The sequence below is a fragment of the Aquarana catesbeiana genome, linkage group LG03 (genome assembly GCF_042186555.1).
Source record: "Aquarana catesbeiana isolate 2022-GZ linkage group LG03, ASM4218655v1, whole genome shotgun sequence".
NCBI classification, from domain to species: Eukaryota; Metazoa; Chordata; class Amphibia; order Anura; family Ranidae; genus Aquarana; species Aquarana catesbeiana.
The window spans coordinates 130,672,886-130,699,772 of record NC_133326.1 but is presented as its reverse complement, the minus strand read 5'-3'; the positions used below and the strand labels follow the sequence as shown (position 1 = coordinate 130,699,772).

The following is a 26,887-nucleotide window of genomic DNA, read 5'->3' as shown; positions in this document are numbered from 1 at the left end:
CATAAAAAAATAAAAAATATTTAGGGTAATATACACTTTAACTGCATTTTAAGTTATAGCTCCCAACTGTCCTTGATTTGGAGGGACATTCCCTCTTTTGGAACCAAATCCCTTTTTCCTTCTTATTGTCCTTGTTTTTTTGGTCTTTTTAAAAAATGCATTATACCAAAAACATCATACAACAATAAATCTTTAATCGAGTCTCTATATTTCTGCATTTATTATTTTTAAAAGCCAGTATAAAGGAAAAGTAGTTGGGGAAAAGTTTGTATCAATCATCTTTGGTTTATTCATTCTTAAAAGAGAAGTATTTTTTTGTTTTTTTTTAATCATAATTTAATAATCATACTTACCTAGGTGGATGCATTATTAGTCTGATGTGAGAACCGAGCCATTGAACATCACCGATGGCTCGGTTCTCTCACCTCCGCCAGCGGAGAGCTGCTGACTGTCCATCAGCAGATCTCCACTCAGCCCCCCTCCCCGTGCTCACTGGAGCGCTGAGCTGTGGAGAAGTGGGGAGCGGCTGTCTTAGGCTCTCGCTGAGAGGCTGAGACGGGTATCAGTCCAGGCACCTGGCGGATCCAGACTTTATTGTCGGGATGACGCGGTGCCTGGACTGATTCCTGTGACGTCAGCAGAGAGCGGACTTTGGACCGCTCTGCTGAAAGCGGGTCACAGGCGTGCAAAACTAATTGCACGCCTGTGACCCATAGGAGAAGTACAGCCAAACAAGCTCAGGCTGGACTTTTCCTTTAATGGTCCATGTAAAAAAGGGTGTGTCCTATGCCCACATACTTTCTGCCAAAAAAGGTGTCCCTCTTTCTAAAACCTAGAAAGTTGTTTAAGCCATTGAGCATGAACTAAATATATACTGCACCTACATAATTTGTTGCCCACCAAGACTTGAGATGCAGGTATTTCTGTAACTTTCGACCAAGATCTTTCTGGAAGTCATGAGCCAAGCTTTTCATGGAACTGAACTTTTCCTCATCCATCAATGGTTGCACGGACTGCAAGTACTGCAAAAGCATCAGTCAGTAATTAGTAGCAAGGTCGTGGAAAGGTAAGAAAGCAAAAAAGAAGGATAGGAAAAAGTGAAATATCAAACTATACTGCATGTACACTAAAGCAGTATTAAACCCAAAACCAAAAATGTAATATATTGTAATATTAGATGTGGTGGCTGCATTTGTTTTCTTTTCTTAGGCTTCTTTCTCTCTGTTTTCACCTGGTGAGCTGGCCAGTAACACACCTCCTGTATTACAGTGCCCCCACTCTGAATGGAGTAGGAGTAGAACAGGGGGCACATTTGGACAGCAGAATTGTCAGTCCGAGGGGAGTGTTAGATATACTAGCAGATTTAGATACACTAACACATTGAAGCCAAACTCCAGTTAACACTTTATAAGCAGTTACAGCAAACAGTTTTTTCCTTTTGGGATACAGGTTTTACATGGATATATATAAGCTGATCATCGTAAGCACCACTGTCAGTGGAAAACCTTCTAACTGCTACATTTGCAGGAGAGCTTGTTCTGTGGAAAAACAACAGACTTACTGGCCGGATCAGCAGGTGAAAATAAAGGAAAGAAAGCCAAAAAAGAAAACTAATACAGCCTTCACATCTAAGAATTCATAAGCTGCAATATAATAAATGTTTGCTTTTGGGTTTAATACTGCTTTAATTGTTAACATATTGAGGCTGAAGTTCAATGATCAGTAAAAAAAAAAAAAAAAAAAAGGAAGACATTTGATCAGCCTACACAGAGGAATCATTGCCATATTATAGTAAAAGGATCAGATCTGATATGTCAATTTGTTAATAAAATAAATCCTTTGTAGTGATTATGGCTCTGCATTTTTGTTTTCATATTACTAAATGTTTATTACCATTTATATAAAGTAATGAATGTGTGAATGTGACAGTCAAACATTCACTAAAGGTGAATCAATCACTGTATTTTAAAACACACGCACTAGGAAGATTTGTATTCAGTGAATACTTGGGGAATGTCACATACACAGCTTTATAATTATACCCTTAATTCAGTGGAAGAACTACCAGGGTCGCAAAGGTCACACTTGTGACTGGGCCCTGGCATTCCGCCACTGTCAGGGGGCCCAGCAGGGTTGCTGGCCGCAAGGCTCTGAGCTGAGATTGGCTCTGTCATACAACCCAGAGCCTCTCCAGATGGGAGAGAAGAGAGCCGATCTGCTCCTTCTCATCCTGCCCCTCTCCTCCTGTGTGCACCATGGGAAGTGTGAAGCTAAGCAGCTAAATTCGATCATTCAGCTGCTGGAGACGCTCTCAACTCAGATTCCTGCTGAGGAGGCACTGATAGGTGGCACTGATGAGCACTGATAGGTGGCACTGATAGGTGGCACTGATGAGCACTGATAGGTGGCACTGATAGGCGGCATTGATGAGCACTGATAGGTGCCATTGATAGGCACTGATTGGCACATGGGGCTGCCCTGATTATCAGTGTAAACAATGTACTGACAGCCTTGCTGGTTAACGGTTCTCCTTTCCTCACACAGACACACCATGGAAAGAAAGGACTGCCAATAACTGACAAGTCTGTTTACATATGATCAACTGATCACATGGTAAAGGGCCACTGTGATTGGCCCTTTACCGCGATCTGCTGTGTCCAAAAGACACAGCAGTCATAGAGCACGCTGGATGTGCACCCCAGGGGGCATGCGGGAGGTAGGGTTCTGGGAGGATGTTCATGGACGCCCTCGCAGAACTGGAAGCCCGGGGCTTGGATGGAAGGGGGGAGGGGGGTTAGGGGGGCCCTTCATAGTTTCTTGCACTGGGGCCCCTTAAGGTTTTAGTTATGCCTCTGCCTTAAGTGTTTGCTGTAACTAACTATGTTTCATGATGGTAAACTTCCAAATCAGTCCTCATAAGTTTTTAACTAACAACTTTTGTTTTTCATGATCTCATGGTGTAAAACCTTCTTGTTCATCAGAGTATGGGTACCTACAGGACAGCCTGTACAGAGCTCTAATTCTTTATCAACTTCACAGCACCATCAACACCATTTTGTAACAACATTCAAGGTTTTCTTACCCTCTCTATTGTGCCCTCTAGGCTTGGCACTGGCAACCTTGGAAGAGACATCTGGAAACTGTAGAGCATGGGCTGTCGCCTGGCCATGACCTTCATACAGCCCTGTGACAGTCACAAAGTAATTTTAAAAATGTTGATGGGAATGTAAGAGGTAGAAAGTACTGGAAATTAAAATAGAAAAAAGTTCTGTGGCTTGAAGAGAAGCAAGATAGGCAATTAAATTAGCTTTTTTTAAAAGGTTAATTTAACATTTTTATGATAGGCATGCCATGACTTGATAAAAATTTCTTTGTCTTAATTTTCTTAAAGCTTTAATTTTTAAACAGTTCTTTAAACATTTATAGGGTACATTATAGAAACAATATGTTTTTCTATCTACTCAAATTATTTTTCACATACAATTTATCGAACAATCCACTCTAGATATCTTTACAAAGATGATGAGGAGATTGCAGTGCCCAAAAGATGGTAAGGCGTGATAGTAAGATGTGTAAAATCTAGTAATCCTTTGAGAATATTAGAAGACTTACGCCCCAAAGTTTTGTTTTCAAACTTCTTTTTCCATGTGGCTCAAACATCCAGCCATGGTATGAGAGGAGCATGCGCAGAACTTGACGATACAGAAGGATTCCTGAGACCCAAACGCCAGAAGAGAAGAGAACAGCACTCACTATAGTACGGGATACAGGTGTGATGACAGACCTGGAATCAAATGGTAAAAGAACCTGAGATATATACAGTAAATATTGCACAAAAAATTTACCATAGTGAGATGAAGAATTACAGTTAAAGTGGAACTAAACCTTCCTATCCTTTACAGCCAAGGAAGCCGTCATTTTAGCCTGTGTTTGATCTGCAGCTGCCATAGTGCAACACATGTGATCTGTTATGACACCAGACATTTGATGGCTTGACAGTTCGATTGAGAGCAAAAGCACCCATAACAGGTATCATTAACGGCATGCCTTAAAGGGGTTGTAACAGTTTGTTTTAAAAAAAATAACAACAAACATGTCATACTTACCACCTCGAGTGGCCCCGTTCCTCCTCTTCTGGGGTCCCCCAGCGGCACTCCTGGCTCCTCCCTGCATCGAGTGCCCCCTCGGAGACCCACATTCCAAGGGGACACCCATGCGGGCGCGCTCCAGAGTCCTGCTGTTGGGTCCATTGACACAGACAGCAGGACTCGGCCCCACTCCCCAGTCACTGGATTTGATTGACAGCAGCGGGAGCCAATGGCTGCTGCTGCTATCAATCTATCCAATGAGGACCCGAGACAGCGGCTGAAGCTGCTGAGCTTGTTCTCGTCGCTGGAAAGATTGGGTTCAGGTAAGTAAAAGGGGGGCTCTGGGGGGCTGCTGCACTACAGAAGGTTTTTCACCTTAATGTATAGAATGCATTAAGGTGAAAAACCTTGAGGGTTTACAACCCCTTTAAATTTAACTACTTTGGTAAACAGGTAAATCAATAGGTTTATAGTTCCATTTTAAGGCCTCATTCACATGACCGTAACACAGCCGTAAAAGTTTTATGGTTCATTAGGTAAGCAACAAAAGTTCCTGCATAAATGATCAGTAAATAAATCTTTTTTTTAATACATTTTATTGGGTTTTGCAAAACATACCAGCCATAGTGTCAAATAAGGAATCTCTGTATCTATGAATCTCCCTCCATGCTATTATAGTGCTCTATAGGAGCTTCAATCTACACTGCACTCCAAGATCCATTAGTAATGAATAAGCGCACCTGTTAGTGTGTGAAACGCGTCTACCATTTGAACTGTCTGTAACACTTGTTCCTTTATTAAATAAGAATTTTGATGGATCTTGGAGTGCAGCCATTTCTTCAGTGTTGATCGTATGTGCAGGCGAGGCGAGACGGGCACCCGTGATATCATTAGGCTTCCTGTCTCACCTGGAGCAGCGAGTTCTTTTGTTTGGATAGGAGCTTTAATCTGCTGTGTATGAGAGCTTCCAGGATGAACCATTTCTGACTCTAGAGTCCAATTAGAATAATGTGAGCAGTGTGATACCTGGTCCAGGCCTATACGCAGCAGACAGGCCAGGCTACTGTACATACCCTGACATTAGGTAGATTCGCCCTGCCCCCCTTAATTTCTTAGGAGATATAGTTTTGACAGAGCGCTGCACGGTCTCTTGTTATGCCATAGGAAGGAAGTAATCACTTTTTCGATGTTTGTATATCTTTGTGGAATGGTTTAAAGCGAGTATAATAGGCGAGCAAAACTCACCATTTTGAACAGATGACATTTTCCCAGGAGTGAGATGGGAAGGTCCATCCACTCCTCTAGCTCACCTAGAATTTTCAAGAATAGAGGATAGTTGAGAGTATACAAGGAGGATGGAAGTTTCCCATACTAAATATGCCTAAATATGTAATGTGGTTTCTGGTCACAGGAAATAGGGAGATTGAGAAACAAGCAGGGAATTTAGAGGCCCCTAAGGGAAGTACCTAGCTTTTGTTGAAATTGATATGGAGGCTTGGACAAGAACGAAACTTGTCAAATATTCTTATAGTGGGGATATCAGGAATGCGATTAGAGGTTCCTATTATGCCCAATATATCGTCTGCGAAGAGTGCTGTGTGCAGCTCTGTGCTGCCTATTTTAATGCCGTGCAGAGGAGCTGAATCAAGAGAAGGGTTCTAGTGCGAGATTACATGGAAGGGGTGAGAGCGGGAAGACTAAAGTTGTTGAAGTATAAATAAACAATTACAGCTTGACAGTTCTCTAACATCATTCCTATACAAACTGCTTTCTGAGTGCCCCTTGGTGCCTATACCCAATGAGGTAATCATACCTTAGTTGTAGAGAAAGTCTTTAGTGTCCTGAAAGTCCATAAAATTAGAAGCATGAGTCTATGTTCCTGGAACCAAGGCTAAATAGCAAATACATCCTGGTACAGCTCGTGTTCCCTTCCTATGCATATGCATTGATCATACCCTTATGACGTGGTTTTCTCCCTTTTTATATGTTTGCCCCAGTAGAGAGCGGTACTTCCTAAAAAGCCTGGGAAAACATGGCCAGCAGTATTAACCCTTGCTTCTTAAGATTTACGAGCTCAGTGGGGCAAATTAACTAAATAGTGCAATTATATCACATTGCAATATACAGTTATACCGAGAATGAAAGCAGGGTAATCAGAACCACACAATGCAGTAGTCAAAACATAAAAAACAGAAAACACACACAACAATAAACCCCTATGGAAGTACCTGCTTACATACGCAGCTCAGTGTACATACTGGAGAACTCTGTGCGCAGGCAGGTAGGTATTTAATTTTTTATTTCAGGGGAGACATTGCATGTTTCCTGTGCAATAAAGAGCCTGCCTGCTTGCAGTTTGTGACAGCAGAACATTAGTTGTGCTTAAAATTGATGGGTTTAGTTCTGGCCAATAGGGGATTTCACCTTTTCTTGACTGCTAGAAGTAGGACACAAATTAAGGGGATCATGAGTTTGCATAACTAAGTAAATGCATCCCCAAAATGTTGTGTGCTGCTTCAATGCACTCAAATAACAAAAGAGAAGGACTGAGCTCTGTGTTCCATATTCTTTTGTGAATTAAGAGCCATCCACATTGCACTACAAAAGCGCTCATGAATTTTCTCTTGAAAGATTACTTTTGGGTTATCACAATAACTTTATAAAGCAAATTTCTGTCCTACTCACAATTCAGAGCAAACAGTATAATTCTACTACTTACTGGTTTGCGCTAAATACCGCATACGGATTCTGAGTGCTGGTGCTCGAGGGATGGGGGGGTGGAGCACTGACACGTAAGCTTATGCCGAAGGCCCTGACTCCGCCCCTCCTGGCACTGACTCCTCAATGCCCCTTGCTTCTAGTGCCCGACCCCCCCCCCACCACACCTGACTCTAACTGCTCTGCGGTCCCTTGAGCTGGCTCTTGGGGCCTGATTCCCGGCATGGTCCGCTCGGACCCCCCACCCCCACCCCTCCCCCGCTTAAAAGGCTGCATCGCTGCCTGCTCCTTCGTCCACATGCCCGAGGAGGAGCTCCCATGAATGGTAGAGCGGTAAACTGCTCCCATGGCTGTGAGCTGTCGGCCGTTGTAGATGCGGCCTGGGAATGCTGGATCTGAGGTCTCCTAGTGGGGGCTTCCCACACCATCCTTAGCGGACTGAACCGCGGGAACCCCTTAATAAGGTTGAAGAGGGGACCATTGATGTGTTTCTGGGAGACCATCGCTGCAGATCCATTAACGAAACCTGGAAGAACGCCGAAAGGACAGAGGTAGGAAAAAGCGTATTAACTAAATGCTTCAGTGATTGTCAGTGAATGTTTCTAAGCTTGAAATGAACTTGTTACTTTGCATTACTGACTAGCACTAGGAGATCTTATGTGTACCCAGGAGCCGCCTACTCACTCTCTGCTATCCACCTGCGCTTAGCTCTGAATGAGCCCCTTTTTTACCACATAAATAAAAGCTCTGCCTGCCTATTTCCTCAGTTCCCTAAGCACTGTCTAAAAAGAAATAAATACATATACGGAGTGCTAAACAAATGCTTCAGTGAATGGCTTTAAGGCTAGGGTGGGTTTGGGGTACTGGCAGATGAGCTGGAGGTGTCAGGAGTAACCACCGCCCCCCTTGAAGATATAGAGATAAGGCGACATCTATATGGTGGTTGCCAGATCCATATATTGAACAGAAGGAGGGAACTTGTTCAGCCTCTCGCAGGACAATTGCTCCTGAGGGGGGGGGGGGGGGGGTGATATGCTATGGGGGGAGGGGAGGTGGGTGGGGACTGGGGTTGATCTGGGGGGTAGGGATTCCCTTTTTTTAGGGAGGGGGATTGGGGATATGGGGAGTATAAATGAATTGATGTAAGAAGAATTGTAAATATAGAAATGTGTTATTGAATGTATACTTGTTATTATCTTTTGCAAAATAAAAGAGAGAATATATATACAAAAACAAAAATTCTACTACTTACTGTGCAGGTAAGAGGCTGCTTATCTTCGTTATGAGTCCGAATGACACATCCACCTTTCCATATAGGGAGCCAAGAGTTACAGCTACCACAGCAAACCATGTAGAAGGGCTGGCAGGGTACACTCCACTCAGAACTGAGCTCTAAATAGGAGAAAAGAAAGCCAGTTTTAAGCTTTCATCAACCTAGAAAATTAGAAATGTGCTATGCTATCACCTAAATGATCTCTCTTCCCATTTCACGTGTAATGCTGACCACCATGGGCACAAATGATCACTCATTTCTGCTGTCAGAACAAGCATTAATGTAAGTAGTATTGCTAGTGTCTGTATAATAAGCATGTTTTATACAATTTTGACACTCTTGTATGCTATATGGAGTGCAGAAAAAAACTTTCACGATATGTAAAAAGGATCTCTCGCTGCACTTTTAAGCGGGCCATACATTTAAATTTGTCCAGTTCAGCAGGGATCAGCCAAATTTCAATCCATATATGGGGACTCTGGATCTATACAAGTCAAATCATCGATTGACTTGTGTACTGTCAGCCTGTCTGGGTTTTTCCGAATGATTAATGTCACTTGCTACATTAATCATTGTGTTCTGTCGGCAGGGAAGGCTCTCCACCTGCATAACACAATAGCGCTGGGGAATCGAGCAATAATGTTTTAAAATGTAAGAAAGTTGCATAATGTATGTGATATAAATGAGAAGCTGCGCTGACCAAAATAAAAATATATAAACAATGTGATGAATAGAAGCTAGCACACAAACAAACCAAGTTGCATCAAATACATAAAAAATACGTGCAGCGCTAACCAAGAGAATGTGAAAAAATATGTCAAATATAAAGATAATAAATCAGTGACTTGAAAGCGACTACAAATAATATTACTCAACACAATACAAACTTATGAGGTGTATAAAAATGTCCCAAAAAATATACTAAGTGTAGGAATGTCCAGAGGCAATGTCCCATTACTTTTGGTCCCTTAAAAAGTGGGAGGCACATATACAAACTGTTGTAATTCCTACACCATTCACCTGATTTGGATGTAAATACCCTCAAATTAAAGCTGAAAGTCTGCAGTTGAAGCACATCTTGTTCGTTTCATTTCAAATCCATTGTGGTGGTATATAGAGTCAAAAAGATTAGAATTGTGTCGATGTCCCAATAATTATGGACCTGACTGTAGTTTGCACAAAATCAAGTGAAAAAGAAACTTAAACCTTCTTGCAGATTATGCAGCCTAGCAGCTGCAATTGTGTAGTGACTTTCACAGAACTCAAGCTGAAATAAACTGACCTAAGTGCCATTTTAATCACTTATCGACCAGCCGCGATCATTATACTGAGGCAAGGTGGCACGATCCCATGAATCGCCGTAGCTGTACATCGGCTCAGGATCTCGCTTATGTGGGCACTGCCGGAGGCGCACGCGCACTCCCATTGGCCAGCAGGGGAGCCAATCAGCGTTCCCCGCAGTGACAGAACGGGAATCTGCCTTGTGTAAACAAGGCAGATCTCCATTCTGACAGGGGAGGTCACACAGATCCTGTCTTTCTGCTAACCAGGAAGACAGATCTGTTCCCCCAGTCACACAGTCCCCCATACAGTAAGAAAACACCTCCGGGGAACAAATTTAACCCCTTGATCACCCTTGATGCTAACCCCCTCCCTGCCAGTGTCATTAGTACAATAACAGTGCATATTTTTAGCACTGATTACTGTAATAATGTCACTGGTTCCCAAAAAAGTGTCAAAAATGTCAGTTAGGTGTCCGATCTGTCTGCCGCAATGTCGCAGTCCCGCTAAAAATCACTGATCGCCACCATTACTAGTAAAAAAAAAAATAATAATAATAAAAATGCCATAAATCTATCGCCTATTTTGTAGACGCGATAACTTTTGCACAATCAATATACGCTTATTGGGATTTTTTCCCAAAAATATGTAGCAGAATACATATTGCCCTAAACTGAATACATTTGTTTTTTTACATTTTTTTTAAATGTTTTATAGCAGAAAGTAAAAAAATTTTTTTTTCAAAATTGATGCTTTTTTTTTGTTTATAGTGCAAAAATTAAAAAATGCAGAGGTGATCAAATACCACCAAAAGAAAGCTCTATTTGTGGGGAAAAAAAGGATATTTATTTTGTTTGGGTACAGCGTCGCACGACCGTGCAATTGTCAATTAAAACAACGCAGTGCCGTATCGCAAAAAATGGCCTGGTCAATACGTGGGTAAATCCTTCCGTGGCTGAAGTGGTTAGTTAGTTAGTGATAGTCTATAGAGTCTTTCTCTCCAATCCTAAAGAAATCCACGCAGCCAAATACACTATGTTCTGTATGCAAAACTGCCACAAAAACTATAAAGTGTTGTGGTAATGCAATAATTTTGCATGCATGGCTTTTGCATCACCCCTGAGTATATTTGGTGATTTCACATCCAGAATTGCAGCATATACCTATTTTAGCTACTTATTACTGCCTTTTGCTTTATCACATTTCCAAATATATATGACATAGATCACTCACCTTAAGAGTGATGAGTCGTTTCCTACAGGCAATCAGTCCAGACAGGTAGAGGTGGCGGAGAGCATCACGTCCCAGCTGTAGATCTATGCCATCAGGAGTCACAGTAAACTGGAAGGCCACAGCCTGGTGAGCTTCTGCCATCTTGTTTTCTTCAGAGAAAGAGTTTAAAGAGTTACTTTAGCAAAGGCTGCAAATGTGCTTCTGAATGGTTATCATGATCAGATACATCTGTCACACATCCCAGTCTATGGCAATGATTTCCCAGTTAAACAGCAGAGCTAAAGTATAACTAAAGGCAAAACTTTTTTTTTTAGTTTTGGATGGAGTGGAGAGGGATTAGAACGCTTGTCAGTTTTTATCGCTGTCTGCGTCCCCGTTAGGGGAGATTCCCCCACTCTATTTATCCTGTTTACCTTTATCATAGAAAGTGAAATTAAAAGAAAAATCGCAAATTTTAGATTGTCCCCAGAAAAGTAATAGAGGAGAAATCTTCAAATGGGGACGCTAGTTCCAGTGACCTGGGGGTCCCCCAAAGGGATTTGTTAATTTGCAGGGATTTCCTCTCACTTCCTGTTTGGCTACGGGACAGGGAGTGAAGGTAAATCTCCCCAATGGGACACAGATGGTGAAAAAAAAATCTGACGGGTTGTAACCCTCCCTTACTCTATCCAAAATGAAAAAGAAAGTTTTGCCTATAGTTCTACTTTAAATCTATTGTCTCCCTTCACTACCACTAAGAATGAGAAAATATAGAGTATAATGACCCTGGAACATAATAGCTGACAACTAACAATGATTACAGAATATTTAAATGTAAGCATGTCACCAGCTAACCTAACAATGTAACACATTACTATGTTTTTCACACAGATGATGACATCAAGGTTTAAGTGTCCTATTTTACTTTTACACCTTATTGGACATGAAAAATGTCAGATTAGCATGAGGAAACCTGGATCTTAAAAGGAACTTATCTGCCGGAGCACACAGATATACAGTGTATGTGAGTATATCATATCCTTCGTATCATATGTATCTAATATTTTCTACGCTAAACTATCATCCCAGAAAAGCCCTTTTCACCTTTGCTGGATTTGTTTGTTAATGTAAATTATAAAGCAGAATGCCAAATATCACAGCAATTGCTTCCTCCAGTCTCCTCCACTACGTATGGTACATTTCTACATAAATACCTTTTTTTAGGAATGCAACATTGCAGTCATGTGACCATTCAGTTCCATTTTTCACCATCCTGTGGTATGGAGGTGGGCAGGGAAGAGCAGCAGGGACACAGGGACTGCATGTCCCAAAAAAGTCTGTGCAGTTCAAGCTGCTGGGAGAATGACTGCTGTGTTGTTTGGGCGATAGTAAAGGGCACTGGCTGCAGTGGCTCCATCATTACATCAGCCCGGTAGTACTATGAATCAGAGAGTGGCACAGCTGGCCACAACATAAAGCGGGTACCTAAGACTTGATGTCACAGATCCATTTCTGGAAACGAGTACATAAAGCTGAGTACATAAAGCTGCCCAGCATGCAAGACATGGGTCTGTAATGTACTGGAAACAAAGTTGAGTTAGAACCCACTCTGCAGCAAAGCTATGTACCAACAATGCAAACTGGAGTCATACATTCAAGTAAAGCTGTCCTATGGGGGGTATTACTGACCTCCTGAAAATGCTAGTTGCCTGGCTGTCATACTGACACACTGACTTTAATACATTGAGTCATTGACCTAGGACAACTACAGGGAACAAGAAAGTTAAAAAGAAAAAAGTATCTCTATAGCCCTCTTGGCAGTCAGTCTAATCAGACGTTTAACATGGCTACTGGTGTTCTTACTTGCAACTCTGAATTTACCCATTCGCTCCCCTGCAAGAGATATTCTAAAACTGGAAAAATTATTCAGGAGCAGCACCACTAGCTGATAGCTTGGGTAAAATATAACATCATGACCAGTGAGGTGTTTTAACCATGCAACTCTAGTAGCTGTACAAAATCATACTGTTCTGCTTGACCTGCCTGCCAAGCATCATACAGTAACAATATTAAGGGTGGACTGGGAGCTCAGCAACAGTTAATGAGAACATGAAAGCCTGAATCCAGCAGGAAGTGGCGCCTTTACCTAGTAATTATCAAGACAGTCATGGGGAAACTAGATAAATCTAGAACTAGACTGGAAAACCTCAGTGTAATTATTGTTTCATAGTGCAGAAATAAATGTTTGCAGGCCAATAACTAAATTCATAAATATGCACGGTGGCTTAGTTGTTAGCACTTTTACTTTGCAGCAGTCAGGTCCTTGATTTAAAGTATAACTAAAGACAAAACTTTTTTTTTAGTTTTGGACAGAGTGGAGAGGGGATAGAACCCCTGACTGGTTTTATTGCTGTCTGTGCCCCTGTTAGGGAGATTCCCCCTCTCCATTTGTCCTGTTTACCATTATCATAGAAAGTAAAGGTAAAATAAAATTCCAAATTTCGGGTTGTCTCTTGATCAGTAATAGAGGAAAAATCTTCCAATGGGAACACTAGCTCTGGTGACCTGGGGAGCCCCAAGGGACTCCCTTAATTTGCAGGGATTTCCTCTCTCTTCCTGTTTTGGCTAAGGGACAGAAAGTTAAAGTAAAGCTTCCCAAAAGGACATAGATGGCAAAAAAATAAACAATTGACAGGGATTATAAATAACCCTTCCTTACGCTATCCAAAATTAAAAAAAAACATTTTCCCTATAGTTCTAACCTAAAATCCCAGCCAGGACATGATCTGCATGGTGTTTGCATGTTCTCTCCGTGCTTCTGTGGGTTTTCTCTGGGTACACTCGACATATTGGTAGTGTGACAGACTCACCCGGGACAGAGGCTTTTGGAGGGGACTGAATGCTAGCCTCTTGCCTACCGGCTATCCACCCTGGCATTTGAGGGAGCTGAAAGCATTTAGGAAGATGTTCCGTTATATAATGCAAAAGGACATTATTATATTTAACAATCAAGGAAGCCATGATGGTCTCTGCCAACCTGAAACAGTAAACAGATGTATGTGAAAAGAAAGCTGATTAATGAGATTTGGAAAGCCCTGGGACTTCTGTTGTCTACTAGTCTGAGCTGGGGTGAGATCAGTTTGCATTGTTAATTCTGTAGCTTGATGAAGGAGCGCGGCTACCGTGACATCGTAGCCCGTGTCGCTTTCCAGTGACGTCACTATCCCGCGCCTGCCTCCCACCTGCGTTCCTGGCCTAGCTTTGGATTCCACCAACACCGCAGCCAGCTTCAGCGGTACACAGCAAGCCATACGCTTCACCAGTTAGCAGAGGGGATCGTGACCGACCTGATGGACTTTTCTCATGAAGGATCATCTTCTTAATCCACTACATGCTGTTTTTTAATCCGCTAAATGTGAGTTGCTTGCACATTAGGGATGAGCCAAACACCCCCCGGTTAAGTTTGCACCAGAACCTGCGAACGGACCGAAAATTTGCACGAACGTTAGAACCCCATTGACGTCTATGGGACTCGAACGTTCAAAATCAAAAGTGCTCATTTTAAAGGCTAATTTGCATGGTATTGTCCTAAAAAGGGTTTGGGGACCCGGGTCCTGCCCCAGGGGACATGTATCAATGCAAAGTTAAAAAAAAAAGTGAAATATTCCTTTAAATATCATACCTGGGGGGTGTCTATAGTATGCCTGTAAAGTGGCGCGTGTTTCCCGTGCTTAGAACAGTCCCTGCACAAAATGTCATTTTTAAAGGAAAAAAAGTGATTTAAAACTGCTTGCGACTTTAATGTAATGTTGGGTCCTGGCAATATGGATGAAAATCAGTGAGACAAACAGCATGGGTACCCCCCCCCCAGTCCATTACCAGGCCCTTTGGGTCTTGTATGGATATTAAGGGGAACCCCTCACCTAAATTAAAAAAAGGAAAGGCGTGGGGCCACCAGGCCCTATATACTCTGAACAGCAGTATACAGGTGGGGCAAACAAGACAGGGACTGTAGATTTGTTGTTAAGTAGGATCTGTTTGTAATTTTGAACTGGTACATTTTTAACGTGTTTAGCTCCAGCCAAAAAATCTATTTTAAGCTTTTTGGAAAACATAGGGAAGGGTTATCACTCCTGTGACATTTGTTTTGCTGTCTGTGCTCCTCTTCAGAAGATTTCACCTCACTTTTTGTCCCAATGACAAATGTTTTTTGAAAATTTGGGTTTTTTTGTGAAACAAGGATTGGTGATAAAGCATCAGTGGAAAGGAGAAACGTTTTTCCCATATTAACTCTTAAAGGAGAGAATTTCCCTTCCTAGGGGTAGATTTCATCTCACTTCCTGTTGTCTCCTTCCGTTTGCAAGTAGGATTCGTTTGTAAGTTGGATGTTTGAAAGTAGGGGCCTGCCCTATATACTCCTACCTATATAGAAATTTGGGCCTTAGGTGCTGCTGTGGCCACAACACTGTAAGCCCTCACAGGGTCCTGCTGTGAAATATTTGATCAAGAATTGTAATTACATGCCCCTGTTGAACAGGGGCAGAAAAATTGGGCCTTTGGTGGTGGTGCTAGTGCCACAACACTGTAAGTCCTCACTCGCTCTTGGTGGGCGCAGAAACGGGCCCTGCTGTGAAATATTAGATCAAGAATTGTAATTGCATGCCCCTGTTGAACAGGGGCTGAAAAATTGGGCCTTAGGCACTGGTGCCACAACACTGCAACCCCTCACAGATACTCTAGTTGGAACGCAGAAACGAGCCCTGCTGCAAAGTATTGCATCAAAAATTGTAATTACACGCCCCTGTTAAACAGGGACTTAAAAATTGTGCCTTAGGCACTGGTGCTGGTGCCACAACACTGCAACCCCTCACAGATACTCTAGTTGGAACGCAGAAACGAGCCCTGCTGCAAAGTATTGCATCAAAAATTGTAATTACACGCCCCTGTTAAACAGGGGCTGAAAAATTGGGCCTTAGGCACTGGTGGTGGCGCCCAGAACCAAAAATGTTCTTACAAGCTATCAGCGTGATCATTGAGGAAGAGGATAATTACTCAGGATAGTCACTCAGCATTAGCATAGGCAGTCTTTGAAGGGATCTGAGATTTCAAAAAAATTATTCGGCTACATCAGCATCAGGTGCTTGGTAGCTGGTGGGGATCCAAGACTGATTCATTTTTATGAAGGTCAGTCGATCGACCGAGTCGGTGGACAGACGCACCCTGTGATCGGTTACAAAGCCTCCAGCAGCACTGAATGTGCGTTCTGAAAGAACGCTGGATGCAGGACAGGCCAGTAGCTCAATTGCATACTGTGCAAGCTCTGGCCAGTGATCCATCCTCAAGACCCAGTAACCCAGAGGATTTTTGGTGGGAAAGGTGTCCAAGTCAGATCTTGCCCCTAGGTATTCCTGCACCATGTAAAACAGACGCTGGCGATGGTTGCTGGAACCGATTATACCTTGGGGCTGCGGACCAAAAAATTGTCTGAATGCATCGGTCAGATGGCCACCTTCTCCACCGCTCCTTCTTTGACTGACCGAAGCCTCGGCAACACGTTGTCCAGAAACAGGAGTTTGTAACCTCCCAGTCTCTGGGAACGCATTGCAGACCTTTCTGCAAGGCCTCCCGAAGATGTTTCATCCTCTGTTCCCTCTGCGATGGCAAGATAAGGTCCGCAACCTTACCCTTGTAACGTGCATCAAGGAGGGTTGCCAGCCAGTATTGGTCCTTCTCCTTGATACCACAAATACGAGGATCCTTACACAGGCTTTGCAGGATCAGGGAGGCCATGCAGCGTAGGTTTGCTGAGGCATTCGGTCCGGAGTCCTCTGGGTCACTAAGGACGACATGGTCCGCAGCCACCTCCTCCCAGCCACGTACAAGTCCATGTGTTTCTTGGGACTGATCCCTTAAAGACTGCTGCTGATGCTGAGTGCCAGGCTCCACCTCCATACTGACACAATCCTCCTCCTCCTCTTCTTGTGTGATCGGCGGGCTCGCAGGAACACTGTCTGGATAAAGGGGGCCTTGAGAGCTAAGGAAGTCCTCCTCTTTCTGCCTCTGTTCTGCCTCAAGTGCCCTGTCCATTATTCCACACAGTGTGTGCTCCAACAGGTGGACAAGGGGGACAGTGTCACTGATACATGCACTGACACTGCTCACCATCCTTGTGGCCTCCTCAAATGGTGACAGGACAGTGCATGCATCCCTGATCATGGCCCACTGGCGTGGGGAAAAAAAACCAAGCTCCCCTGACCCTGTCCTGGTGCCATAGTCGCACAGGTACTCATTGATGGCCCTCTGCTGCGTGTGCAGCCGCTGCAGCATGGCCAACGTTGAGTTCCACCGGGTGGGCATGTCACAGATTAGGCGGTTCTTAGGCAGGTTAAACTCCTTTTGGAGGTCTGCCAGCTGAGCACTGGCATTATATGACTGGTGGAAATGCACACAGACTTTCCTGGCCTGCCTCAGGACATCCTGTAAGCCCAGGTATCTGCCCAAGAACCACTGCACCACCAAGTTAAGGACGTGAGCCAAACAGGGGACATGGGTCATTTGTCCCTGTCGGAAGGCAGAGAGGAGGTTGGTGCCATTGTCACAAACCACCATTCCTGCCTTAAATTGGCGTGGCGTCAACCACCTCTGAACCTGCCCCTGCAGAGCTGACAGAACCTCTGCCCCAGTGTGGCTCCTGTCCTCCAAGCACACCAGCTCAAGCACCGCATGGCATCTTTTGGCCTGCATACTTGCGTAGCCCCTTGAACGGCTACAGAGCACTGCTGGTTCCGAGGACAAAGCACAGGAAGAGGCCATGGAGGAAGAAGAAGAGGAGGGGGTGGAGGAGAGAGGTGTGTCACAATCATTAGCAGTGGCATTTTGGAGGCGTGGTGGCGAAACAACCTCCAACACTACTGCACCTTGTCCTGCATCCTTCCCAGCTGCCAGCAGAGTCACTCAATGCGCGGTGAAACTTAGGTAATGTCCCTGTCCATGCCTGCTGGACCATGAGTCAGCGGTAATATGCACCTTACCGCTGACCGCCCTGTCCAGCGAGGCCAAGACATTGCCTTCCACATGCTGGTAGAGAGCCGGAATCGCCTTCCGTGAGAAAAAGTGGCGTTTGGGTACCTGCCACTGAGGAACCACACATTCCACAAACTCACGGAAGGGGGCAGAGTCTACCAACTGAAAAGGCAGCAGTTGAAGTGCTAGCAATTTTGCCAAGCTAGCATTCAACCACTGGGCATGTGGATGGCTGGGAGCGAACTTCTTTCGGCGGTGCAGCAGCTGGGGTAGGGAAATTTGCCTGGTACAATCTGACGTCGGTGTACCGAAAGCAGATTGCCCACAAGTACTTGGCTGTGACACACCTAATTCTACACCTTCATTCCTCTCAGTGCAGGTCTCAGGGAGGACTGAAGGTAAAGTGGGGTTGGAGATCTCAGCTGATGAGGAGCAAGGAGAGGTCCTCTTTGTTCTTTGGTGTGGGTCTTTTAGATACGCTTGCCAACGAACTGCATGGCAGGTCAACATATGTCTGGTCAAGCATGTGGTGCCCAAGCGGGAGATGTTTTGGCCACACGAGATACGCTTGAGACATATGTTGCAAATAGCAGTGGTGCGATCTGATGCACTCGTCTCAAAAAAGGCCCACACCAAAGAACTTTTGGAATAACGCGCAGAGACAGCAGCGCCCTGCACATGCGGAGCTTTGGGATGTGATGCAGTCAGTGTGCTGCCCTTAGGCTGGCCCCTGGAGGGGGCTGCCTTGTTGGTGCCTCGTTGGTGATGTGCCTCCTCCTCCTCCTCTCTCCTATCAGGCACCCACGTTGAGTCAGTGACCTCATCATCCCCTCCCTCCTTATCACTGGAGCAAACCTGGCAGTATGCTGCAGCAGGGGGAGCATGACTGCCAGATTGCTGTCCTTCTTGGGCACCCCCTCTGTCAGTGCTCACGTTACTGCCTTCATCTAGCTCAGTATCATCATCAGAGCCTTTTAAACGCTGGGCATCCTCCTGGAGCATGTACCCAACACTGTGTTCAAACAGTTCGAGGGACTCCTCAGGAGAACATGGTGGGGCTAGGGAAGGAGTCACTGATGCCATTGAGCCGAGGGAAGAGGCCGCGTTGGCAGCTGCTTTGCCAGACAAAGTACCCTGAGCATGGTGAGAGAGGATGAGGATGGTTTGGTCATCCATTCATGGTCATGAAGCTGCACTAAGCTGGGATATATATATATATATATATATATATATATATATATATATATATATATATATATATACACACATATACATATACACTGATACTGCAGCTAGCAAAATCAACTGCCTGGCTGTAGTATGAGAACACCACCAACCTTCTACAGGTATCTTTAGCTGAACACTGTGCAGAGCTCGCAGAAAACTAACTTGTAGCTTATTTAGCTGCCTGCGGTAGTGATAGGATCAGGAAAACACCACCAACCTTCGACAGGTAGCTTTAGGTGAACACTGTGCAGAGCTCGCACTACACTAACTTATAGTTTTAGCTGAACACTGTGAGGAGGACACACTACACTAACTTGTAGCTTAAGCTGAACACTGTTCAGAGGACGCACTACACTAACTTGTAGCTTTAGCTGAACACTGTGCAGAGGTCGCACTACACTAACTTGTAGTTTTAGCTGAACACTGTTCAGAGGACGCACTACACTAACTTGTAGCTTTAGCTGAACACTGTGCAGAGGTCGCACTACACTTACTTGTAGTTTTAGCTGAACACTGAGGATGACGCACTACACTAACTTGTAGCTTTAGCTGAACACTGTGCAGAGGTCGCACTACACTAACTTGTAGTTTTAGCTGAACACTGTGAGGAGGACACACTACACCAACTTGTAGCTTTAGCTGAACACTGTGAGGAGGAAGCACTACCCTAACTTGTAGCTTTAGCTGAACACTGTGCAGAGGTCACACTAAAAACTAACTTGTAGCTTTAGCTGAACACTGTGAGGAGGATGCACTACCCTAACTTGTAGCTTTAGCTGAACACTGTGCAGAGGTCACACTAAACTAACTTGTAGCTTTAGCTGAATACTGTGAGGAGGACGCACTACACTAACTTGTAGTTTTAGCTGAACACTGTTCAGAGGACGCACTGCACTAACTTGTAGTTTTAGCTGAACACTGTGAGGAGGACGCACTACACTAACTTGTAGCTTTAGCTGAACACTGTGCAGAGGTCGCACTACACTAACTTGTAGTTTTAGCTGAACACTGTTCAGAGGATGCACTACACTAACTTGTAGCTTTAGCTGAACACTGTGCAGAGGTCGCACTACACTAACTTGTAGTTTTAGCTGAACACTGTGAGGAGGACGCACTACCCTAACTTGTAGCTTTAGCTGAACACTGTGCAGAGGTCACACTAAACTAACTTGTAGCTTTAACTGAACACTGTGAGGAGGACGCACTACACTAACTGTAAATAGTCTAGCTGCCTGACTGTGGTACTAATAGAATCAAAAGAACACCAGCAATTTTCTTCAGGTAGCTGTAAATACTGTAACAAGACAAGCCTGCCTGTCAGTAGGAAGATAACAGGAACGGATCTAGCTAAACTGAATACAGTGTATATATATATATATATATATATATATATATATATATATATATACACACACACACAACACCTGGGATGCATATATATACACAATACACTGTAAGTGCAGCTAACTCACTGACTGTCCTGCCTAATCTAACTAACTCAAATGAAATGACACTGTCTCTCTCTCTCTCTAAGCATGTTGGAACACACTACACAGGGCCGCCGTTCAGGTGGCTTTATATAGTGTGGGGCGTGTTCTAAACCCCCTGAGCCATAATTGGCCAAAGCCACCCTGGTTTTGGCCAATTACAGCTATCTCTACTGATGGCGCTGTGATTGGCCAAGCATGCAGGTCATAGTGCATGCTTGGCCAATCATCAGCCAGCAATGCAATGCGATGCCGCAGTGAATTTTGGGCCGCGACGCACCACGCGAATTTGGCGCGAACGGCCCATATCGTTCGCAATTCGGCGAACGATCGAACAGCCGATGTTCGAGTCGAACATGGGTTCGACTCGAACGCGAAGCTCATCCCTATTGCACATTGTTTTTAATAAATTGGTTTTATACTACACCCAGAGGCGCCTTTTTCCCTTGTGCTAATTAATTCACCTACTGTCTGCTAGCAAACTACTGTGGGGATGTTGAACTTATGATAATGTGTAGTGTACTTTGTGAGCTCAGTGCCAGCAAGTTTGACCTTAAGTGGGGATATCTGATTAATCACAACATTGTCTGGGTTGGCATTGAGTCACCTAGGCTGGTTTAAGTGACTAGTTAATTAGCGCATGTTAATTCTGTATGTTTCTGGTTACAGTTTGTATTGTTAGGGTAATAAGATCAGGAGGGGACTGTTCTCCTGTGGGGTATATATTCTCTGTGAGTTTGTTCAATAAAAGTTCTAGTTTTGCAGCTGAGCTAGTCCCGTCTAGGTATTGGTTGCAATATGCGGCCATAATATCTGATATCTATTTTCAGACTGGAGAAAGTGGTATACTGACGGAAGCACTCAAGCAGAGTGTGGGACAGTTCCATCATAGGTAGGTTTAACGGCTCCTGTCTAAATCAGCCCTAAAATGTATGTGTGAATGTGAGATAGGGACCTTAGATTATAAGCTCCTAAGGGGGGGAGACTGAGGTTAATGAATAGTATGTAAGATTTGCATAAACTGACAATGCTATGTTTGCAAAGTTTACTGTTGGTGCTGCCTGAATGAAGCAGTGGGGGGAAATATAGCATATTGGGTCCTTCACACGTTGGCCCCACAGCAGCTGCATGATGGCAGTTTCAACGCAGAGAGCAAAATACAAAATATAGTGCCGATTTGTACAAGGCATCACAAAAACTGACATTTAACACTCTTTGGACAGAAGGTGCTCCTCATTAATACCATATAGCCTAGTTTACACTTGTACTTTTGGTGGGTAGTAAAAACAAGCAGTTGAGCTGCGTTTTTACCTCCCCCATGCTACAGACGTGACTGCTTTGTTATTCCTTCAGGAGCAGCAGTGCAGGCTTTTATAGGGTAAAACTGGTAGTGAGGAGGTGATGTATTGCTTCCTTGCTGTCTGTTAAATTGCCTCTGAAAATGGGCTTTTAAGGAGGCAACGTTAGTGTAAATGAGCCCTGAAAGTGTCCATTTGTGGCCTGTAGTAAAGGGGCATCATCACACCATTAGACAAAAGAGCATAGGATCATCTTCAAAATACCTTTTTGCCCGGAGACATATTTTTATGTGATCACATTATGTCACAAGTATAGAATTATGTCACAAACAAAAATTGTGAACAGAAACTTAAATCACATACATGTCTTCAAGTTAGGTTATAAAAAAAAATGGCTCTCACTATGCCCACAGCAATATGATTGATATGATCTTATTATGACGGTTTACTTTTTTTTACAGAAGTCTCTTGAATGCAGACAAGTTTCCAAATAACCCCCGGCTTTAACCAAATGAACTATGTCTAGCTAAGTTACAAGCTCTTGAATAAATGTTTCCTCGGGTTAACATGTTCCCTATGTACTTCTCTGCTTCTCACACATTCCCTTGCAGCAGCAACACAACTTGTAAGTTTATATCCACGGAGGAGAGTTGGATATAGCCCAAGTGTGTGAAAGGTTAGGGAACAGCAAGAAGGAAGAGCTAGGGAGTTCAGGCGCAAAAAAACAGGTGAAGAAAAAAGGGCAGGGTGGAGGACTGGAGGTTAAGAAATTAGGAATATACAGGTGCATCTAAAAAAAAATTGAATATCATCATAAAAGGTAATTTTTTTAGTAATTCAATAAAAAAAGTGAAAATCATATATTTTATATAGATGCGTTACACACGGAGTGATATATTTTTTAGGCATTCATTTTTTTAAATTTTGATGATTATGGCTTACAGCTAGTAAAAACCCAAAATTCAGCATCTCAGAAAATTAGAATATTACATAAGACCAATAAAAAAAAAAAAAAAAAAAAAAAAAAAAAAAAAAAAGGATTTTTAATATTTTTAATACAGAAATGTTGGCTTACTGAAAAGTATGCCCATGTACAGTATAGTATGCACTATACCAATACTCTGCGGGGGCTCCTTTTTGCATGAATTACAGTGCATCCGGTAGTTTTCACAGCGCTTCGCTTTTTCCACATTTTGTTATGTTACGGCCTTATTCCCAAATGGATTAAATTAATTATTTTCCTCAAAATTCTACAAACAATATCCCATAATGACAACGTGAAAGAAGTTTGTTTGAAATCTTTGCAAATATATTAAAAATAAAAAAATGAAAAAATACCATGTACCTACAGTAAGTATTGACAGCCTTTGCCTTGACACTCAAAATTGAGCTCAGGTGCATCCTGGGGATGTTTCTACAACTTGATTGGAGTCCAACTGTGGTAAATTCAGTTGATTTGGCATGATTGGGAAAGGCATGTTGGAAAGGCAAACCTGTCTATAAGGTCCCACAGTTAACAAGTGCATGTCAGAGCACAAACCAAGCCATGAAGTTCACGGAATAGACCTCCAAGACAGGATTGTTTCAAAGCACAAATCTGGGGAAGGACTCAGAGCTTCAGCATTTCTCTGTGGAGAGAGGAGAATCTTCCAGAGGAACAATCATCTCTGCAGCACTCCACCAATTAGGCCTGTATTGTAGAGTGGCCAGATGGAAGCCACTCCTCAGTAATAGGCACATGACAGCCCGCTTGGAGTTTGCCAAAAGGCACTCTCAGACCATGAGAAATAAAATTCTCTGGTCTGATGAAACAAAGATTGAACTCATTGGCCTGAATGGCAAGGGTCATATCTGGAGGAAACCAGGCACCGCTCATCATCTGGCTGATACCATGCCTACAGTGAAGCATAGTGGTGGCAGCATTATGCTGTGGGGATGTTTTTCAGAAGCAGGAACTGGGAGATGAGTCAGGATCGAGGAAAAGATGAATGCAGCAATGTACAGAGACATTCTTAATGAAAACCTGCTCCAGAGCACTCTAGACCTCAGACTGGGGTGAAGGTACATCTTCCGACAGGACAACGACCCTAAGTACCCAGCCAAGATAACACAGGAGTGGCTATGGGACAACTCTGTGAATGTTTTTGAGTGGCCCAGCTAGAGCCCAGACTTGAACCCAATTGAACATCTCTGAAAAGATCTGAAAATGGCTGTGCACCGACACTCCCCATCCAACCTGATGGAGCTTGAGAGGTCCTGCAAAGAAGAATGGGAGAAACTGCCCAAAAATAGGTGTGCCAAGCTTGTAGCATCATACTCAAAAAGACTTGAGGCTGTAATTGGTGCCAAAGGTGCTTCAACAAAGTATTGAGTAAAGGCTATGAATACTTATGTACAGGTGATTTTATTCGTTTTTTATTTTTAATAAGTTTGCAAAGGTTTCAAACAAACTTCTTTCACATTGTCATTATGGGGTATTGTTTTGTAGAATTTTGACGAAAATAATTAATTTAATCCATTTTGGAATAAGGCTGTAACATAACAAGATGTGGAAAAAGTGAAGTGCTGTGAATACTTTATGGATGCACTGTACTGCAGCAATGCGGCATGGCATTGAAAGCAATCAGCCTGTGTCACTGCTGATCTATTATGGAAGCCCAGGTTGCTTTGATAGCGGCCTTCAGCTCGTCTGCAGTTGGTGGTGTCAGAATTAGTGGGATAGGTAGCGGCCACCGGATGCTTTTGCACATGTCCTCTCCGGTTGACAATACCCCACAGATTCTTTATGGGGTTTAGGTCAGGCGCATTTGTTGGCCAATCAAGCACAGTGATACCATGATCATTAAACCAAGTATTGGTACTTTTGGCAGTGTGGTCAGGTGCCAAGTCCTGCTGAAAAATAAAATCAGCATCTCCATAAATCTGGTCAGCAGATGGAAGCATGAATTCCTCTAAAATTTTCTGGTAGAGGGCTGCGCTGACTTTGGACCTTGATTTGCAAATGAAATGCAAGATTTTCCACAGTCCGTGATGATTTGGGGAGCCATGTCATCTGCTGGTGTTGGTCCACTGTGTTTTATCAGGTCCAAAGTCAGCGCAGCCTTCTACCAGGGAATTCTATAGCACTTCATGCTTCCTCTGCTGGCTCTGATGCTCTTACGCAGGAAGAATTATAGTCATCAATGCTTTTGAGCAAAAAGAGAGACATTTGAGAAGGAAAGAATGACAGATAGTTTTGGTTCTAAACAAGAGAAAGTTGGGAGGTATGGGTTAGGTTTCTTGGCAAAAGGGATTTTTTTTGCAACTGTGTTGGCTAGAGTCCTGATTTAAAACATAGCTCACCTATGCTGACGATTTAAAAAAGAGATTCTTCAGGTCAGCTCTACTCAGTTCAAGGATTTTGGCAAACTTCACTTGGTTTTGCTTTTCTGACATTCTTCCTAAGCTATACTGCTGAAAAAAAGTATTCTCTCCAAAACTGTTTGTGGATAACAGGGCAGCTGTGTACATCCAGGGATGCGCACCCGCACGGCTGTCAAATTGGGACTAGCGGCTGTGTCCATTTCCCCTCTAGTCCTGTTCTATGGACAACTTTTGCTGTACCTTATCAGCTGTGTTAGCTGTACCTTACCAGAAGGACAGGCAAGGGGAAATCTCACGAATAAAGGACAGAGAGGAGAAATAGAACCTGGTAGATATTACATTACACAAAACCAGATGCAAAGTTTTGGCTGAAAGAAAATGTAAAGCCAAAATTTCATATTCCTGATATTTGCCTGCTTTACCATGTACTTATATGAAAAAGTATCTGGTTCTCTGTGTATTGCTTCCTTTGTGTGAAACCGCTGGAGTTCTTGCAAGTCCCTTCGCTTTCCTTTTAAAAACTGACCACATTAGGCAGGAGAACACACCGTGGTCAGTTGTCTGGTCAGTTCTCTAGCTGTTGCTGGGAACTCAGTCAGATTATCAGATTTGTTCTGACCCCCCCCCAATCTCTGCACCGCCGTTCACTGGTAAGTTCAGCATGCTGCTGCTTCTCCTCCCTCAGCTCTTATGCAGCTGAAAACAAAGGAAATGTGATCACTTATGAAAAAAAGGGGAAACAATGTATTTATAATGTTTTTTTTTTTATATTTATATACACACATGTTTTGCCTTTCATTTCTATTTTAAACTGAATGAGTTGTTTTACAAGGTGATTACTTACAATCACTTTAACTGCAGTACAGAAACGTGACCAACCTGGTGATGCAGTCTGCCAGGGTGTCAGAGTCACATGACTGGCAGCAAAAAGTTAGAAATTCTTTAGCAGGGAATAGAGTTCACATACTGTATAGTGTATGTTTTTAGCTATTTGCATGGCCTTCAATAATATATATATAATATATATATATATATATATATATATATATATATATATATATATATATATATATATATATATATATATTTATATATATATATATATATATATATATATATATATATATATATATATATATATTTAAATTCTGTACCATGGCTCCAGATAATTTCTCTTAAAGGTCAGCTGAAAGACAATGCACAGGCCAAGGACACCACTGTCACAATATGGATTCTACGTCCACAAGACAAACAGAAGTCGCCAACATACTCCTAAGCAGGTGCAATATATAAACAGCTATGTTTAACAACAGGTACTCTGCAATCTTTGCATACATAAACTGCTGTTCAAATTAATGTCACCACATAATATATAAAGTGTTTTTAAACAAAGCAACAAAAAGTACAAGTACACTACTTAAAATTATAGAAACTTTACCTGTTTTTTAATTATTTTGTTCCAAAGATCTTCCAGTTCTACCTACAAGCATACAGAACTGCAGCTGCTGCCTTCTGTCCTCTCTATGTCCTTCAAGCACCCTGTGTGTATGTGAGTGTGTGTGTGTGAGTGTGTGTATGTCATTTTCTAGGTTGCAGCCAAAACCCAGTCTGTGTAACCTGAGACCCAACAACACTGAGCTGAGATGTTCCTGCTGAGATTAGTCACATACATACTCACTGTTGCTAAAGGAAGAATCTAGGCAGCTACATTATAAAACACAGATTGTTTATGGTATACATTTCTGAAATGTTTTATCTGATAACCATACATAGAATCCCTTCACGGAAAGGAAGTTAGTGGATTTAGAGCTCACAACACAAAACAAGGTTTGGAAAAATACGTACAACCCTTGCATTTATTGTTACCCTAAAACGGTAGCAGGCTGGCTTTCTTTGTCTGAAAACTTTAACCACTTC

The 26,887-nt window shown here is 43.0% G+C and overlaps 1 protein-coding gene across 1 annotated transcript in view; it reads right to left on the bottom strand.

Annotated features, from left to right (window-relative positions):
* The window catches only part of CPT1B (carnitine palmitoyltransferase 1B), an 88,278-nt gene extending 61,709 nt beyond the window's left edge, over positions 1 to 26,569 (bottom strand). The window contains exons 1-6 of the mRNA XM_073619232.1: positions 26,409 to 26,569; positions 10,594 to 10,742; positions 8,059 to 8,198; positions 3,613 to 3,784; positions 3,083 to 3,184; positions 885 to 1,022 (exon numbers count right to left, since the gene is read on the bottom strand). Coding sequence (XP_073475333.1) covers positions 885 to 1,022; positions 3,083 to 3,184; positions 3,613 to 3,784; positions 8,059 to 8,198; positions 10,594 to 10,734 — 693 coding nt within the window. The 5' untranslated portion in view covers positions 10,735 to 10,742; positions 26,409 to 26,569. The remainder of the gene's footprint in view (positions 1 to 884; positions 1,023 to 3,082; positions 3,185 to 3,612; positions 3,785 to 8,058; positions 8,199 to 10,593; positions 10,743 to 26,408) is intronic.
* Positions 26,570 to 26,887: the final 318 nt, after the last annotated feature.